The sequence below is a fragment of the Ammospiza nelsoni genome, chromosome 3 (genome assembly GCF_027579445.1).
Source record: "Ammospiza nelsoni isolate bAmmNel1 chromosome 3, bAmmNel1.pri, whole genome shotgun sequence".
Classification (NCBI taxonomy): domain Eukaryota; kingdom Metazoa; phylum Chordata; class Aves; order Passeriformes; family Passerellidae; genus Ammospiza; species Ammospiza nelsoni.
The window spans coordinates 43,635,100-43,654,430 of record NC_080635.1 but is presented as its reverse complement, the minus strand read 5'-3'; the positions used below and the strand labels follow the sequence as shown (position 1 = coordinate 43,654,430).

General features: G+C 38.8%; 1 protein-coding gene across 1 annotated transcript in view; it reads right to left on the bottom strand.

Annotated features, from left to right (window-relative positions):
* DISC1 (DISC1 scaffold protein) overlaps positions 1–19,331 on the bottom strand; it is a 187,232-nt gene that overhangs the window by 31,601 nt on the left and 136,300 nt on the right. The window contains exon 10 of the mRNA XM_059469194.1: positions 11,851–11,911. Coding sequence (XP_059325177.1) covers positions 11,851–11,911 — 61 coding nt within the window. The remainder of the gene's footprint in view (positions 1–11,850; positions 11,912–19,331) is intronic.

The window sequence follows — 19,331 nt, the reverse complement described above, 5'->3', positions numbered from 1 at the left end:
TCATTTTGTCTTCAATTCTCCAGCCATTTATTTTACCTGGTGCAGAACTTTAATCACAGGCTGTCATCTTTTTACCAATATTCAATGTCACTATGTTATACTTAAATTATCTCCACTGGCAACACAAAATGATAGACTGCTGCAGCTGATGGTTTCCACTTTGATTCTTAACACAGGGTGGATGCAGGAATGGGACGAATATGCTGAATGCAGGAAATTCAGTAATTTACAAGGGAAGAAGGAAGGCATCTTGTTGAGAGCATTTATAATTCAATTGTGTCCCTATATTTACTTTGCAGTTTATTTTTACTGTATTACCCAATCTATAATGTAAAAAATTTACTACCTGCTTTCAGGGCTATTTATTTCTCTTTAAGAAAAGAAATGGTCCTCTGCCTTTACCTCCACTGAAACATCTATTACAAATAATCTATTCTAAGACTATAAAACTTAACTTTGATAGATGAGGAGAAAGCTACCAGGGAATTCTTCTTATTCAGCAGGTCACATGAAGCCAGCTTCTCAACTCTAGTTTATCATTCACCTAATTCATAATCTGGTAAAACACGCTTGAGTTTGGTAGTAACTCTGATAATTCAGTCTATATCCTGCTTGCCTTTGGCTCTTGCAATAACAGCAAAGCCCCACAATGTCATTAATTGTGGCTGGATAGGAATTGCTGGAATGAGATATTTTTTCTGCGCTATTTAATATTTGATCCCGAATTAGATTTAAAGCAGAGGCATGAATTAGACCCCAGTTTTGAAAAACATGCATCTCAGTATTTACATATCCATCTAAGCACTGTTCAGCTCAGCTCCTACAAAGGTCTCAACAATTTCTTGAGCTTGAACCCCACAAAGTATCTGACTTCTAGTGACCTCCTCTAAAACGGAAGTCATTCAAGTCACAACCAGTTCTAATCCAAGAGAATACATTTGTTTCTAAAAGTATGCCACAGGAAGAAAGCACAGCGTTTGCATTGAGGCCACATTCTCAGCTGCCACAAATCCACACTGCTGCAATAGCAGCAATGGCTATTTATACCAAGCAAAGAATGTTCTTATTTCAAAGCAATTAGAATAACGAGCCTCATCTCTTATTGCTAATTACATTCTCTGACCACAGTGCAAAGAAGCATAGAGAAAGAATTCACAATTCTCCTATCATTTTTATTCACCTCTGTTCTCTGATATAAAACAGTTTAAAATATACTTCTCTCTCTGAAAGCATGAGAGATTTAGACTTTCATTGTCAAGGGAATTTGGGGATGTGAATCATCCTGTGTGCCACTGACCAAACAGGAATTAAGTATACATAATGATCAAAAAACAGGGCAAAGAAATAACCTTTTAGAAGAGGCACAATTGGGAGAGGTGATATATTGTCATCATGTAGGAATGTACCTTGAAATTCAGCTTTTGTAACCAGGAAGACACACCTGGAAAAAGGAGAGTGTTGGCCAAATCCGGATGTCAATAGCCACATGCTTACGGAGTTCCTCTGAAACATCCAAGGGCACCATATGACCTGCTGTAGTGGCAGAGTCAAAGAGGTTCAGGAGCCAAATCTTCTTCTGGATCAAAAGGAGCAAGAGAGAAAGGGCAAGGTCTGCAGATCCTCCCTGGCTGGACCCTGCTGGGTACAAACCCCTGCACTGCTGCTGACAGAACACTCAGAATGGCTGGGCTCTGTGTTGTCTCCCCAGACTAGCACAGTACATTCCCTGTAGTAAGCACCTTAACTAATAAAAACTTCCAAATGCCAGTAGAAAAGACTGTCCCAGGTGCATGCAAAATAGTTATCCTACATCTTCATACTCCTGCTATGCAGATGGCAATGCTTTGTTTTCTACTGGTTTAATTATCATTGTTTCTATCTAACTGGGCAGCCGGGGCTTTGTGCAAAGTATCATCCAAAGACAGAGCAGGAGGATTTAGCAGCACTGCTGGATAGCAGGCAGATGGTGTCAGGCATCCATCCTCATCTTCCCTGACTGCTCCACACCCATGACTACTGTTGATGACAATCCTACTCAGGACAGATGACAAAGCCTCTGTAATTGCACAAACTGGTTTCAAATCTTGTCTTCAGGGATGCATTAGAAAACATGGAAAACATGGAGCATTAGGAAAAGGCACATCCACCCAACACTTTTCTTGCCAAGTTCAGAAGGGAGCAGGTGTTTTTCACTACATGTACTCACTTACATGCAGCCACCAAGAGCACCCGGTAAGAGAGCAAAAGCTTAATGCCACGGACCCAGAGGTGACAAACAGCTTTTCTATCCCTCCCTCCCCTCACAGTCAAATCTTCACAGCTAAGATGGGTTGAGGTTTGCATGAAATCAGCTCACAGAGAAGTCAACAGCAGGGCAGAGCAGGTACAGGTGATGCTGAAGGGCAAAGAGAAGCACTTTGAAGAGTTTACAGTTATTTTTCTCAGCAAGACTGAGAAAAATCCCATAAAATTACTGGAGATAGTCCTCTGTGTAAAGGGATATTTTTAATCAATTTCTCAGACTCGGTCCCTAGTTTTCAGACTGCCTCTCATCTAACACTACTATATTCTGCTGCATTTTTTCCTTGTTATTTGAAGGGAATGATGAAACCACTGTCCTTTAGGTTGACAGAGTGCCCAAATTTAACTCCTCAACAGCCACAGCACACTGCAAATACATCCTCATATTGTTGATCTTGGATCTTACTTTCAAACTCCCTCTGAAAATTCTAGGATGAGGTCAGTGGCTGAACAATCTTTGTGAAGCACAGTGGAGCTGTTATAAAAAATATTATGTCATAGTCAGAGCATTTTTGCATAGGAAATGGAAAAATATTAAAAACAAACCACCAAAGCTAATTTTATCAATCTTCCCTCCATTAATGCAAACATACCATTAGGATCAGTATCTTCAAGAGAAATTGTACAGGCTTCCAGGTCAAAAAGCCAAGAACCTACTCTGGGGAAGAGGAAGGATCCACGACTGCTCCATGTCAGTCATGGTGGACATTCACCACTCATAAAATGGGATCCTCTCCACATTGAAAAGCATCACTAATTAACAAACAAAAAAAGTCTCAATATGGATTTTAAACTCTTCATAAAATTCATATAATTCAAGTAAGAAGAGCACAAGAGATTAGGGAAAAAGATATGAAAAAACTTACTTTTGCTCCAAAACAGGGAAATCTCAGCACACCAAAGCAGCAAAATTATATAGAAGTACTTACTCTTAATGAGGCAGGAGTTTGCAACAGAGAGAACTACTATGTGTGATGGTTTTAGCTGAGGTGGTTTTCTTCACAGTGGCTGGTATGGGGCTGTGTTTTGGGTTTGTGCTGAACACAGGGTTGATGATACAGAGATGTTTTTGTTATTGCTGAGCAAGCCTTACAGAGCCAAGCCCTTTTCTGCTTTTGGTCCTGCCACACTCGCAAGGAAGATAGGGGTGCAGGAAAGGAGGGAGAAGACACAGCTGGGGCAAGTGACCCAGGCTGTCAAAAGGAATATTCCAGACCACATAACATCATGCCATATACGTCAGTGGGGGAAGAAGGAGGAAGTAGGGCATGTTTGGATTGGTGGCATTTCCCTTCCCAAGTAACTGCTCTGCATGAGAGGGCCCTGCTCTGCTGGGAATGGCTGAACACCTGCCTGCCCATGGGAAATGGTGAATTAATTCCTTGTTGCTTTACTTGTGGGTGTGGTCTTCACTTTCTCCAATAAACTGTCTTTATCTCAACCTGTGAATTTTCTCACTTCCACCTTTCCTGTTTTCTCCCTGATCCTGCAGCTGGGGCAGTGAGCGAGGGGCCGGGCAGGGCTTGGCTGCTGCCTGGGGTTAAACCAAGAGACTGTGACACTAATGAATTTCAGCAAAGTGGTGAACTGCAGCTCTGCAGGCACCACTGACCAGCACCAGAACAATGCAGCATAGGAAAAGAGCATACAGAATAAAACAAAATCCTAACAAAATGCACAATTGCGAACCAGCTCGAGAGGCTGTGAACTGTCATCATATTTCCTTTTCAAGCAAGGGCAATACTTTCTGGTTTTAGAAGGGGAGAGGCCTTGCCCTCTGACAATTTTTGCTATGCTAAGAATAAAATGAATGGAAGACACAGAGCCGAGTGGAAAAAAGGGCAAGATTTTCCATGAATAAGCAGCAAAATCCCCTGTCACCTTGTCTTTGACAATGCTGCACACTAACTACTGATGTTAATTCAGTAACTTGGAAAAAGTCCTGGATAAAACCTGAATTAATATGGACAGGGAGTTAGTAAAGGCTGTTCAACCATGTGCTTTGCTTTTTCTAAAGCTCTGAGGCACTTGAAACTGGCCTCAAATCTGACCTTTTCTTTTTTTTTTTTTTTTTTTTTTCTAAAAGGATCTAGTTTCAATGCTGAGAATAGCTAAAAAGAACAGAGCTTTCTGCTACTTCTTATCAAACAGTATGGTCACTTACCACAGTTCCCCCACCTCCCAATTAAAAATCAGTATTTGTGACCCAGCATCTCTGAACAGGCAAAATACAAAAACAAAAAAAGAACAATAACAATTTCTGAGTTCTTAATTCTTGTGCCCTTCTTCCCTTCTTATCATCTCATACAGAAGCAAGTCTTTAAAAAATGTTATATGTAACACATATACATTGGTGCAATAATAATTGTCTGCTAGGACAAAGTGAAAAGGTAAGTTTTGTGTTATGTCCTCTTCCCCCAGAGTACTGTGGGGTCCAAAAGCCTACCTACCTCATCCCTCCTTTCTGCAAAAATCTCCTTCCATACCTTAAACCAGCAGATGGTTCCTTGGTATATAAAACAACATTCTCCTCCTCTTGTAGCAAAAAATTAATTTTATGACTGCAAATTCAGAAGATTCCTGCTACTGACACAAAAGGCGTGGTGGGTTCCATCAATGCAATTATCTCCTATCTTGCAGTTGCCATAGACAGAAATGGTATTGGGGGTGTTTTTCACTTTCGTTTTTGCTTTGTTTGATGTTTTTTTTAAACATCTTTTCTCAGTTGGTGCAGGAAGCAGATTGCATTCTTTGCCCTCCATTTTTACTGCTCGTGCAACATGCATTTCATCTGTAGATAGGTATTAGTTCTGCCAGAGCTGAGAGACAAGTTCAAGGCTGGGAACAGAGTTCCATCCTGGCACAGACATGAGTTTATCAAAGGATCTCCACTAGCACATGGCACCAGATAACACTGATGATAAAACACACATTATGCTGCAGAAACATGATTAGAAACTCTTATCTGCTGCACTTCTATAGTGACGATTTCCTTTTCCATGCCCTGTGGGCATTAGCTACACTTTCCACAAGCAGAAATGAAAGGCAGAGTGAAGATTCCCCCCTTTCCTGCAGACCCACTTAATCTAGGCTAATCCACTTCTGTGAAGCAATACCATCAAATTTCTTCTGACATTATTTAAATTTACTACGAGTTTCCAAGATGCTATACTTTGTCAGGAAACTGCAAACATTTCCAAACATATTGCAAGTGATTGTGAAGAGAAAAAGGATATTTGGTGAGAACCTGCACTGTGGTCATGTAGAATAAGACAGATTCAAAAGTAATTGAATGTGTTTTGAAGGTGAAAACAGGGTTTCTGTGAAGAAAGTGCTTTATTATATTCCTACTATCCAACTTTCCCCTGCTCCATGAAACACAAAAGAGATAGGCAAAAATAGGTGTCCTAAGGGATAAAGTTGGAAATAAAATAAGGTAAGAATAAAATGCACAAAGTGGAAATGAGACAAGTCCTAGGAAGGAAGACAGAGGAGCCACAATAAAGGGAAGAGCAGAGGGAGAATCAGAAAGTCCCCTTTCTAAGACTGCTAACATCAGAACAGAGCAATTAAAGAACAGCAAAAAATAAAGAGCACAATGCTTAAAGCAGAGGGGAAAATAGAACAAGAAAGAATACTTAAATTTTTCTTCTTTGTTAATTGGATTCACACTGTGAAACTTTCCTAAACTATTAAAAAAAGAGGACATATCTCCCAAATAAGACTGGGCCAATATAGCAACCAAAAAATCACCTGTAAATTATTAACTAACACACTTAGCAATTTGCTTTTCAATTTTCACAGCTCCTTTAATTTGTGAGTATTTTGGGGAAGTAAACTTCCCTCACTACAATAGTACCAAGAAATCAGTGGGATCTTGCCAAATTTCCCCTCACCTATAGAAACACCTTTAAAATGTTACTTTTATTCACAAGTTCCTATGTTCTTGTTACCAGTGACATGGCTGAAAGTCATGATCTGTAATATCATAACATTTCCCCAGCAAAGTAAGTAGTATGACAAGAGCTGATGTTTTCAGGCTGGAAAAAAAAATACCAGGAAAACATGAGCCTTTAAGAAACAATAGCCCTGTTTTCATGACAGTCTCTATTATGTAGACAGAAAAATAAGGTAACTGAAACAAAGCAGCTGTATTGTTCACAACAAGGAGAAAGGATTGTCCAAAGTAAAGTGTTTGATTGTTCCCATGAGGGTTTGGTGACACTGCAATGTGTTCTTCACATTACTGAAACATGAGAAATTGTTTGGTAGTGGTTGAAGGCTTTTTGTGTACCCTCCAGTATGATAAAACTACACAGTATGGTCAAGAGAAAACTCTTTTACTCTAAAGAACAGCAAACCACAATTAGGCAGAATACCTTCAAATGTCACTGGAGGGTGCACAGATTTCTTCCAAATTTATGGATCTGGCAAGTTATGTACATATTCACTTCATGCAGCATCGATTTCTAAATGTGTTCCAAATTTTCAGTACTTTAGTTAATCACACCGAGCCTAGTCCTGCAGTCTTTTGTTGTAACAGAAGGCAACACAAGTGATTCCACTGCCATCCAAGGGCATTTTTTCATCAAGAAAAGGACCTCTCATAAACAACAGCCTGAAGTCATAAGTAAACAACACAGTTGGGAAAACTACCCCCTATATAATCAATGTTAAATTAAACCACAAAATATTCCATACATACAGGAACAACAGAGAAAGAGCTACAAATCTGCAAGGATACACAGTCCTTTTGAGGTGAGACTACCTTTAAGACCATCAGCAGTGTGAAACACTGTCCTTTTAGTGTGCTGTGCTATTCAGAGCATTCATACCCAGCTCTGCTCCCAAAACCATTTCTGAAACTTAGTATTTTATAAAGGAGACATGAGGCATGTGGTATGTAAGCTAACAGTGAATAATAAGGAAAGACAGTGAGCTCTAAGACTGTTCATTTTCATGTAAACTGGAAGGTGATGTGGTGGCATTTAATCCTGACCTGTCCTCCTATGGCATGGGACCCTCAGAATATCTTGTCTCGCCTGAAGGGGCAAGATCTCAGTGAAGATGACATCCTCAAACACATTAAAAGCACTGCCTGCATGAGAAACCTTGTTTCTGATAGAGAAAATGTGCATGCCCTTAGCAGTCTGAGCCACCAGGCTGCAGCCACATTTGTTCTGAATTAGGCAAGTGACATTTGATTGAAACTCCTAAAAGAAAAACTACACACGAGATCAGGTAAAACAGACCTTGGGCTTGATTTCTGCTGCTTCAATAAATGCAAGGTGCCTTTATCACACCAACTATCTTGACACCTCAGTGAATGAGGAGCCATGCAGATGAGCACAAGTTACATCAGAGTAAGACTCCACGACATTTTCCCTACCATGTATCCACGAATAAAAATTAAGGCACCATTAATATGAAAACAAACATTGTTGAACAGAAAATGAACCCAAGACAAACAGCAGAAGAGAGTCAGTTAAAGAAGAAAGGTTTTGCACACATTTGCCAATTTACCTGCTGCTGTATCATTCAACGATGGCAAAGTACAGTCACTGCAGTATTGCATCTTGTTATATTTATGCATTTTCCCTTTCTTGCAGGATAGCATAGAAAATAGCTCAATAAAACACCTTTGTGTAATTGTCACCAGTTATTCTTGAATAATATTATTCCCCAAAAATAATTTCACGATTCCTATCTGGGAATTAGGAAAAGCCCCTTAAAAGCCCTGGTTTTGTGATGAATGGAAGTCACAGCATAATCTTTTGAGGTCTGGAGAACAGTACAATCACATTAAATTCCCTCAGCTCAAGAAATGTCATCTTTACATCAGCTGGTACAAAAAAAATTTTTCCAGCCTGAGGCAGCTATGATAAGGGATTTAGAAGTCATCACCATGTGGGCCAAGAGATATAAAGGAATGCATCACCACATATAAAGTGTCTGCTTCTCAGAATTTTGGAGCTAATGTTCTCACAGCTGTGTATGACTTAGACCAGCTGGGAAGAAGAAAGGAACTAAATTAGTCACTAGAAGGATCTAATATTTTGTCTAACCTGCATTTTAACACTCCAGCAGCAGAACTGTTGGTAAGCAAAATAAGATCAGATCATTATCCAGCGAGGGATGGGGCTGTGAAGTCTCTTGGAAGCACAGTAGAAAACACACAGTCCTGGGGGCAGGCAGGCAAAGATGACATTTCAGTCCTATCTGTGCACTGCTGAGATACTACCAGCAGCTGGAACAGCCCTCAGCACAACAGAGGGGGGTCATAGGTTACACAAAATTACCACAGACCATCTGGCACTCCCAAGCATGCCTGTGCTGCTCCACAGACAAGAGGGAAAACCTTTTGGAAAGACTTACTCAGTAGCCTTAGCACAGCAGTTTCCCTATAGCAGGCATCAGAGTTTCTGTAACATGACACACAGGCACTAACAGCTCAAGATGAAATCTTTAATGGCATTTACAGCACTCTTGACTAGGATCAGCCTGTGACCCTCACCCATTGACATGACTAAAGCTCACTTATGGCAGAACTTGGTGGTTTTTGAACGAGTTGGATGGTTGAAGTCCACTTTATTCATGGTAATGATATAAAATGCTAGCAAAGCCTTCACTTGGTGTAGAAATAAGCGAAATGAAAAAAACTCCCACTTTCTGTGGCAGAACAAGGGTCCCATGAGAAGATGCTCATCTGAATTTCAATGAGCTAGAGCAATTACTGTAAACTTCTCCTGTACAATCCCTCCTAAATGGCTCAAGTGATGAGCTGAAGTTACCAACACAAAACTTCTTGTACTTCAGATATTCACACAGACAGAGGTCTCTGCTGAACTCACTTTTATTATTCTAACTCTCACCACTTTTGCACATCTCCCGCTTCCTAACAAAAGGTAAGCAATAGTATTTACACTCTTAAGAGGGCAGCCAGTTATTTAATGTATAAACTTGGAGAATGGCTTGATGTATGTTGGTGACTAGGAAAGAGACAGACAGCAGCTTATTACACATGCTATTTGTTCATTCTTTTATTGGAGGATACTGTCTTCAATGACTGTCAGTCTGCTGTCAGAAAATAACCTATATTTTAAATCAGGAAAAAAGAGTGTCAAGTAATCTGTATACATAGTGGGTTCTTTGCCTTCCTTGGGGTGAAGCTATCAGCTACTGATCATATTTCCATTTTTTGTCAATGCATGTTTTCCCATTTTTTCCTTTAGATACAAGGCTATCAAAAGAGTAGCATTCCTAATGAAACATATTGTATTAAGCTCCCTGACAATGGATGCATCTTTTAGGTCGCAGTGAAAAGTACTGCATTTGTTTTAAAAACCAACCAACTAACAAACAAAAAAACCCAAAACCCTCACCTCCCCAAAAAGTACTCCAGCATATGAGCTAGGTTACCCTCCCCTCCCTCCATTAAAAAAAAAAAAAAAAAAAACAAAAACAAACGGACAAGAGGAATATATTCCAAACTTTGAAGAGGGGGGGGGGAGGGAAATTAACTGACAAAATTGATTTTTTGAAACTTGAATCTTCATTAAAGCTGTTTTGTCAAGAGATTTCTTCATTAGCTTTCTTTTCCTTCTGTTACAAAATGGTCAAAAATGACATTTCTAAGAGTTCTGCTTTACTTTGAAGCTGTATCTTAAAATGAAGTGATCTCAATCTAGGCTGTTTCTATTTGAAACATTACCTGGCAAAATTATAGGTTTCATCTGGAAAAAAGCTTTGGAGGTTTATTTGAATTCATGCTACCCAGACTTGATCCTCTTTTGGTTTCAAGAGTCTCCCCAAAAGTGCATCCATGAGCCAGATGCAAATTCTATCTCTGTCTAAAATGTAATCTTAAAACTTACTCTTTAAACTTTCCTTAGAGACTCTTTCTTTAGCTTATGATATATACAAATGAATAATCTGAGCATTTATACGAAGACCAAAAAAGAGAAACTCTCTCAAGTTACTGCTCTAAGCAGGGGCAGGGTTTGGGGAAGCCTCTTGGGCTCTTGCTTGCTTTTCTATTTTATTGTTCAAGGTGTAAAGCAGGTGTAGCTAACTACTTAAAGAAACTAAAAAGAACCTATAGAAAACCAAGTATCTATAATCACCTAAAATTAAAATAGCATAAAAATAAAATATTTTTCAAGACACAGTATCTTGGAAACTTCTTTCTCATAAAAACATGAAAGATTTTCTCTTTCCATCAGTATTCAAATTCTTAGCTCTTAATTACTTGAACTATTTTTAGACTAATACCATTTGCACATCTTGAAAAACAAGTTCAGGACTGAATCTTCACCATCTGGGACCTGCAAATTCTATCTGATAAACCTCTGGAAGGAGAAACAAACATACAGCTTCTCTAAGTATTTAACACTTAAAGAGAAATTTACATCCTTCTGGGAGCCTGATACGTCAATTAAATCCATACACTCTAGAAACATCAAAACTTGTTGCTATACTTTATTTTTTAATAAAGAGTATGGTTTTCAAAAAGACAGCATAAAAAGTCCTTAAGACTTGTCTTAAACTTATGGACTGAGATATATGGAGTAAAAATGTTAATAAGAGACGGCTAAGCAGCACACAGAAACAAAGCTTGATCTTCAGGTCTGTTTCCATCATTTTTTCATTCAGATTGAAATATCTTTTAAATTTACGAGTTGAGTAAAATAAATATTTCTATATTCAAAATAATGAGTGAGCAAAATATATAAAACCTTATCTTTATCAATAGAACAAAAAATAGCAAGGGCAACAATTTATTAATTATACCTGCTTAGTAACGGAAATGGAAGTAGTGCTTAGTTGGTGGATTACATTTTATTATGACACAAACTCCAATTACAACCCATGAAAGCCTACAAATATACTCATTCAGGGCAAAGTTCACTCACTAGAAGATTCCATTACAACAGCACTGTAATAGTTGCTAACCATATTTCAAGGAGAATCCTAAAGTCAGAGGGGTCACCTAGAACCCTCTTCACACAGCAAAAGAAGGAAATAGAAACGTTAGTGTTTGTTTAAAAAAAAAAGGCATAAAAAGATGTGAATTCTGCATAAGGATTCAGTTCTTAAAATATCTCTATTGTTGTCCTGGTTTGTATTTGCTCTCTCCAATACCCCAAACTGGCATTTTTTCAAAACTGTTATATTCACTGTCATTATTTGCTAAAGATGTCCAGAACTCTGCTAAGGGATTATTTTGGCCCTGCTCAGTGTTGGTTTTTGCATAGGAGCAGAAGGGTGATTTTTCACCCAGCTGTCATATCCCCAATATTTGAGGCTGGACCACTGCTGCTCCAGAGCAGCCCTTTGCACTGGAGAACACAGTGATTCTTTCTTTTACCTGCACCCACTGCCAGGCTGCTGAATGCAGCCATGAACAGAGCTCTTAACACAAACAGTATTTCCTACTTTGAACTATTTTTGGTATTATTCTAATGCAAGTTCCTAACACTTTTATGCATATCAATGCTGCATGTACAAGCATTTTTAAGATTTCAAAGGTTTTCATGATACCATCCTTACCTATGTAGTTTGTCCTCCAGAATCTCCATGTACTTCTCAGCATTTTCTTTTACGCTGGTCACTGCAAAATAAAGGCCAAAATTAGGTAATGATATAACTTTACAGTTCTGAGGGGGTTTTCTTTTTTTAAACCAACTCATCTCTTACCCACATATTTTACACATGTCAGTTAGGAATAAGAATTTCATTAATCTTTTTCACATTCAAATTGCAGTGTGGGTGTCTTCTCCCTTTTTCTTGAAAGTCTATTGTATCTATAGTATAATAATAGATCAATAACAAATGCATTAACCTCTTGGCTGGGCCAGAAAAATGTTGAGACTAACAAACACACAGTATGCAGAAGCTTCCTCTTGACAAAATAAAAAAAACAATTAAAGGCAACAATGACAACTAAAAAAAAATCATCCCCACAAAAAAGAAATATTATCCATTACTCCTCTTTACCTTCAGGAGAAGTAAGCCAGCCTTACAAATGCATCAGTCCATGCAGAACAGTCCTTTAAACTGTTATCAATCTTGTATCAAACTTTTCTAATAAAACCAAAACACTACAGAATGAAAAGAAATACCAGTCAAGATTGTTATAAAATTTAGGTTGGGGTATTTTGTGGTTGGTGTCTGGGGAGATAGCTGTGTATGTGTCTGTTTATTTTTAAAGCTCAGACCTAGACATTCTCTTAGCCCCTACAACTTCTTCATCCAGAAGACACTCCAAAAGACTACTTACCATAACACACAACAACAAAGCTGTTCTTTTGAATGACCATTGGTACTCCATCAATGGTAGAAAGTAAACCTCTTCCAGGAAAATGGAGGCTTTTAGATAATAACCATTTCCACAATACGACAACTTTTCTTCCCTCCTCCCTATAAGCTGCTTGCAAAGTCCAAGTCTCATAGGACTGTAAATCACTTGGTCTCTTTTAAAGTCTTAATTCATTGTACATCAAATATATATTTTATGTGAAGAGGCATCCTACAGAGCATCACTGTTTTTATGGGGAAAACATGCTAAATGGATCGGGTACCCTGTGAGTTTACACACTCATCTCCCCCACGTTCCTCACAGTACGATGGCTCCAAGCACAGGTTACACACAAGTGCTTTCCCTTTCTGTGTTTGTTGGGATTTTTTCCCCTCATAAAGTCGAATGTCACCCACCAAATCCTGATCTGAAAACTCAGCATTAGCCAAATCAGCTGTGCTAAAGTTTACACACAGAGGAGCTCACTGAGGTAATACCATTAGCAGCAAGCATCAGGGTCAGTGTAACATCGACTGTCTGCAGAAGGTGGTGTGCACCAGGTCACACAGCAGTCACACATCACTGAAGCTGTCTGCAATGCAACGGCAGGTATAGAACACATGTTGCAGGTTGATTTACTTGTTCGTTGTTTTGTTTTGTTTGATATATGAGTTTATTAGATTAGCAAACAAGCAAACCAGCCAAACAACAAAAAAACCTGAAACAATCAAAAAACCCAAACCCACCATAGCCCAGCAGTCTGGAAGCAGGATTCTACAATATTTTATTGTACATAGACAACTGCCTTAGTTTATACATTCACAGGCCCAATTACTCATTAGAAAAGTGCTGATGGATGTTATGAAAAAGGGTTTATAAGGATTTCTGCAGTGGCACTGAAGACTAAATGACTTTCCCTAGTTTGTAGCAGGTCTGTAACTACAGCGCTTAGTAAAAGCTCACAGTTTCCTTACCATGCTTTTATTCCTACACTTCCTGTAGAACTGTGGAGAGCCTGCAAGCTTGCAAGTCTTTCTTTAATGACACACTACAGCTTTATAAAAATGGCCAGCACTTCTTGCAAACTCCCTATCCATCAATCCCCAAATGTGCTGACCTGAGGCCCGGTGCACACTTAGATAGCAAATAGCTTCAAGGTGTTCGGGTGCTGTGCTTCCCCTTCTCTTGCCATTGTCACAGTGTCCTTCAACGTGAGCTGTTACAACTCTGGGGCTTATTCTTTTGGATAATAAAGTCAGCAGATATTATTAATTTTTGGAGAGGGATGAGAAGAGGTGGAGAATCTGTTTCACACTCACTTTGTTTCTAACCGATATAGTGACTTCTTACGTTACATGAAAGATAAACCTTGCTTTCAATTTCTCCTGCTGTGCTTGTCACTTTTTAATTGGGTTTGATCTGATAGAGTAATTCGCACTTTCACAGTTCAGTCCTGCCCCTACAAGCAATTTTACAACGCCCTTGAAGCACACAGCTTAATATATCAGCATTATTCAATGACAAAAAGTAATGGGCAAGAATACACCACTAGTCAAAAGTAGGTCAGCAAAAAGCTAACACTCATTTGGAAATCACCTCACATCACTAAACCCTACTCTCTCCCGACAAACGTTTTAACTACATTAAAAGAAATGCAAACTTTGCTGCTGAAAGAGAAAGCTCCCCAGACTAGCTTTGTCTCCTTGCCTTCTTCTCCGTGTAATTGGAAAAGCTGTGACCTGGAGATTTTGCTGGAAGGAAAACATATCTTAAAAATCTGATTAAGGTTACTTCCCTTGCAACAAACACAATACTTTCAGCCTTTTAGATCATCCATTGAAATAGAAGACAAGCAAAAGATTAGCAGATTTTTTGTTCTAATTTAATGAATCTATTCACCATCACTTCAAAGCAAAAAAAATGCAAACAGGAAACTGTATGTGCTTTCAATCTGGCCAAGAAGGTACTAGATGACAGAGAAAGAAAAGAAATAATAATTTATGAGATTCTTCTCTGCATGCCAAATGGTTTATCTTTACATTTAAGTGAATGGGGTTGCCTTTTTCCATCAGTTCTCTGGGGATTTACATGCTTAGCTTATATTAGCCTTGAGGGGAGTTATTAAAATAAAGAAATATAAATTCTCTGTTAAAATAAAGAAGTATAAATACTTGCAGAAGATCAAAACACCAGGTTATTTGCTAAGACTAAAAATAAACTTCTCTTGTGAAGTCTTAATTGAAGAAAAGTGAGTCAGCATTTCTTTCCCTTGTTTTATCCTAAATGTTTCTTGCTTCTTACAACAAAGTCCAATCTTGGAATCAGTTCTGGTCAGAAAGGACTGAGAAGCAGCAGTGAGCCCCTGTGGTGGCCTTTTAATTGCTACAGAATGTAAATCTGCTGTTTTAGAAGCTGCACAGATACCACTTAATAATTAGTCTACATAGCATTCCTTTAAAATATCATTACGTGTCATTTCTCATCTGAAGGCAGCCCCAGTGGGGTAATGCTATTTCTATTACTTACAGAGATTATTCAAGCCCACACATGAAAGCCTAACATTACTTTTATTCTTCAGTTTCTTATTCTTCGGTCCTCAAAACTGAACTTAAAAAGACCTATGGACTATAAGATATGCTTTGGATACTATGATCAATATTTTCTAAAACTTTATAAAACCTGAGTATTTGACTGGAGATACCTCAAACCCAGTGTTCATATGGATGCTCCAGATGTAAATGGTTGGCAACTCAGAAGAATAAATCTTTAAAATTGAATAGGAGTCTTAAAAAAATAGTAGTCAATATCACAGTAGTTTTCACAGATGAGTAGTTCTTTACCAGACAAGTCATTCACCGAATCCAAGAGATACAAATTCTGAAGTAAAGTTTTTGCCTTCCATCCTAGAAGGTATTATTTCTTTTTTTTTTCTTTTTCTTGTTCTTTTTTTATGGATAGACAGTGTGGATGAATAATGACACATAGTTTTACACAAAATTAAAGGTTGGAAGAGATGTAATAGCTCCTACACCAACACCCAGCATAAAAAGAACTGCCAGACGTTACCTGCCTGCATGACAAGCCTGATCCCTACAAAATTAGCCTTTCTGATCCACAAGCATAATGTTCCTTCTCAAATATTACATTATGTAGAGTAAAACTCCCACTGGTGTGACAGTGTTCACAGGGGTTTTCAGATGAGGGAAGAGACTTCATGTTTCAGAAGGCATGATTTATTATTTTATGATATATATTACATTAAAATTATACTAAAAGAATAGAAGAAAAGGTTTCCTCAGAAGGCTAGGCTAAGAATAGAAAGGAAGGAATAACAGAGATTTATGTCTCAGACAGAGAGCCGAGCTAACTGGGCTGTGATTGGCCATTAATCATAAACATCCAAGATGGGCCAATCACCAATGCACCTGTTGCATTCCACAGCAGCAGATAATCAATGTTTATATTTTGTTCCTGAGGCCTCTCAGCTTCTCAGGAGGAAAAAATCCTAAAGAAAGGATTTTCATGAAAAGATGTCTGCGACACACTGGCTTCAATGACATTTTTGCCTGACTTAAGGATCTAGGAATAAAAATAAAAAAAACTGCATAGACACATATTGATCTGAGGACAGAATTAGATGTGAAGAAAGCTGACATTGCTTCTCCTGTCACTATACTTTTTTTAATGTAAAAATTGTTATTCACACTAATATAAAATGAAAGCAGAAAAGGATTCTATGCAAATCTGCCTGATCTTTTCTGTCATGAAAGATGTACTACATTAATGTGTGAAGTTGGGGTCTGAAAAACTGAAGAGTGGCTTTGATATGTTCAAAGGTTCACTTGAAAAGATTGACACTTGACATGACATCTTAGCTGCCCAACTACATGTCACGATGATTTATCAAGCCTCAGTAACAAGATTTTGCATACAGAATGGTAAGGAATTTTGCATCCTGCAGACAGACAGGGGAAAACCCCAAAGAACAAGCTCTGTGAAGAACAATGGCCACTCTCCTATGCATTGTTCTCAAGGAACCAAAGTAGAAAGAACAGAAAAGGTCAGGATTAAAGGCACAAAAATAAATGCCTTATTTAAGAAGTGTAAATACTTTTAAAAGGCAAATGAAATTCTATGCTGGTTGTCTGTCATCCAGGAATGAAGTAAATACCGAGATACGTAGTTATTATCTGTCTTTTCCAGTAATTGTGCTTTGTTCTAAGAAATGTACTAACCCTCTGAATAACATTGCAACACAGCACAAAATAACTGAGGGAACTACTGCCACCAGACATGAGGTGGCAAAAATTTGGGAGGTCAAATGGACTGGCTATTCTGCAATTAAAAACACTACATAAAGGTGAACTGGAAACACAAACATCTGTACTGAACATCTAAGAAATGAAAGCCAGACATTTAAAGACAACCTAATCTTACTTGACTAGAGTAAGATTGAGTTATGGAATCATCTCAAATCAGGCAGAGAATATTTTCAACTAGAGCTGAAAATATTCTTTACCTAATTTGAGATGATTTCATAACTCAATCACAAGTTTTTTTTTCCATAATGCAAAATCACAAGGTTTTTCCCTCTTTCTGTAAGCAGCTGCCTGGAGAATAGGATACTGTCCTGCCACAGAAATGGAAAGCTGTGCTTTGCAGTGGCATAGCACTGGCAGGCAGCTCAGGAGCAGCAGCTCTGATGGGTCTGAGATCTGTGAATGCAGCAGGGCTTTACCATGCAGGGCTGCTAGACAGCCTCAGTCCCTCTGGACAGAAAAGATGACTGACAACAGCTGGGTGATTCAGTCATGTTGATCTTATCATAATCCCATCCCACAGGAGAAGAGAGGGCTTTCAGCGATCCACTGTCAAATGACACTCCACTGCTTTCAGAGCTCTCAGAGGGATGGAGTATGTAGTATCTTGTCCATGTGAACATTTCCATCAACATCACTTTCCTCTCCAGCACTAGACAGTCAACTGCTCTGATATCACAGGGCAGCACTTCTCTTACATAGAAGCAAACAAATAAAGGTTCCATCTGGAGCATCACTGTCTTAAAACATTTTGCTCACTCTCACATTTAAAATCTTGTAGGATATTTCCACTTTATACTCTCTCACTCTGGAAAAATATGGGAAATAATAAAAATCTATGAAGAGTAATAGAGAAATACAAAATTGGCACAACACAGGACAGCATAGCATTTTGGCCCTAATACTGCACTGAAACAGGAAAAGACTGAAACAGTGTGAGCAACTCACCTTCCTCAGGAAGTTCCCCTTGGAGCTGCGGGTTACAGAGTGTCTACTGTTCCATTTCTCCCTAGCACCTGGGTACACCCTGAGCAGGAGGAAGCCCAGTCTAACCTCCAGGCATGCTGGGAATGGGTGGGCACTGCAAGCCCAGGAGAAACTGCTTCCTCTCTTTAGGAGATCCCATAAAGGCCAAGTTTGGTCAAATTTTTCCAGGTCATTTGGAAAGATGGCAGTATTTTACACATTGTAGAAGCAGGCAAAGAAAATACTGCTCGTGTCAAAGTTCTCAGAATATTTACAGATGGCTTAATTTGTAGACCTTGGTGCAACAATGATTTTGAGTATGCAATAAGACAAGTGGCACCTTGCCTTTGATGCAAAAAATGACAACTGAACATAGACAGCATACAGAAGACACTGATTTTAACAGAGAAGCCACATTCTGCTCTCAAGTTAGATGTCAGAGCAGATATAAGTTATGGAAAATCTCAGAATGAACAGAAGTTTGACAAAGAAGTAAAAAACAGAAAATAGATCTTACAAAGAGAAATGACAGGAGGTGCCAGCAGCTCTGCCTATAACAACTGACAATTCTGTCTTTGAGCAAGGCATAAAAGGTTTGCAGAGGTGACAAGGAGCACCCTGCATAAAAAGGTACATTTGAGAAACAGACATTCCCAGAATCTGCCTCCTGAACCTTCTTTGTTGCATGCAGCACTTTTCATCCAAAGAGACAGGTGACCCTTCAAGTTCTGTGATGATTAAATTGCCTACATTCAAGAGAATTACCATACTTTCACATGGTTTCTGAGTTTCTTTCAAATTTCTGAAAAATCTGTCAAACCTGACACAGGGATTCCTTCCATGCTACATGTGGGAGACAGCAGGCAGAAGGAGGCAAATTACTTTCAGTAAATAATTTACCTTAAAAAAAAAAACCAAAACAGCTGAAATTTTAGCATTGTTTTATTACACAGTATCAAAGCAAGCATACTGATTCTAAACTGAAGGGGCAATAGGCCCAGCAGTCACCAGAGCTCATAATAACATGAAAAAAGATTGGCCTTGATACTTTAAGAGACTATATAAAGAGTAGGGAGAGTCACAAAGCACATAGCACCAGACCACCCACCTGTGCAGTGTGCAGCCCCAGGTCTGGAAGCAGCCTCCTGGCCTTCCAACTTCTGCCCTGCATGTGCCACCTCTGCAGTAACCACAGGCTAGGTGCAGATCCCCTATCACAGGTTTGGTTACTTTTCCACAAATGATTCAAAAGCTACAAATGATTGGAGTGCACTAAATGGAATTTTAAATTGGCTGCAGAAAACCAGGGAGAAAACCATTCCTACATTCTCACTTCAGGAAAATCTGTGCTCAAATGAAACGCTCTCTCTGCTTTACACTGCTGACATAAATAAGCCAACTTGCCCCAGAAAGGTTTTCTCCATTGCAGACAGTTAACTTTATTTTTA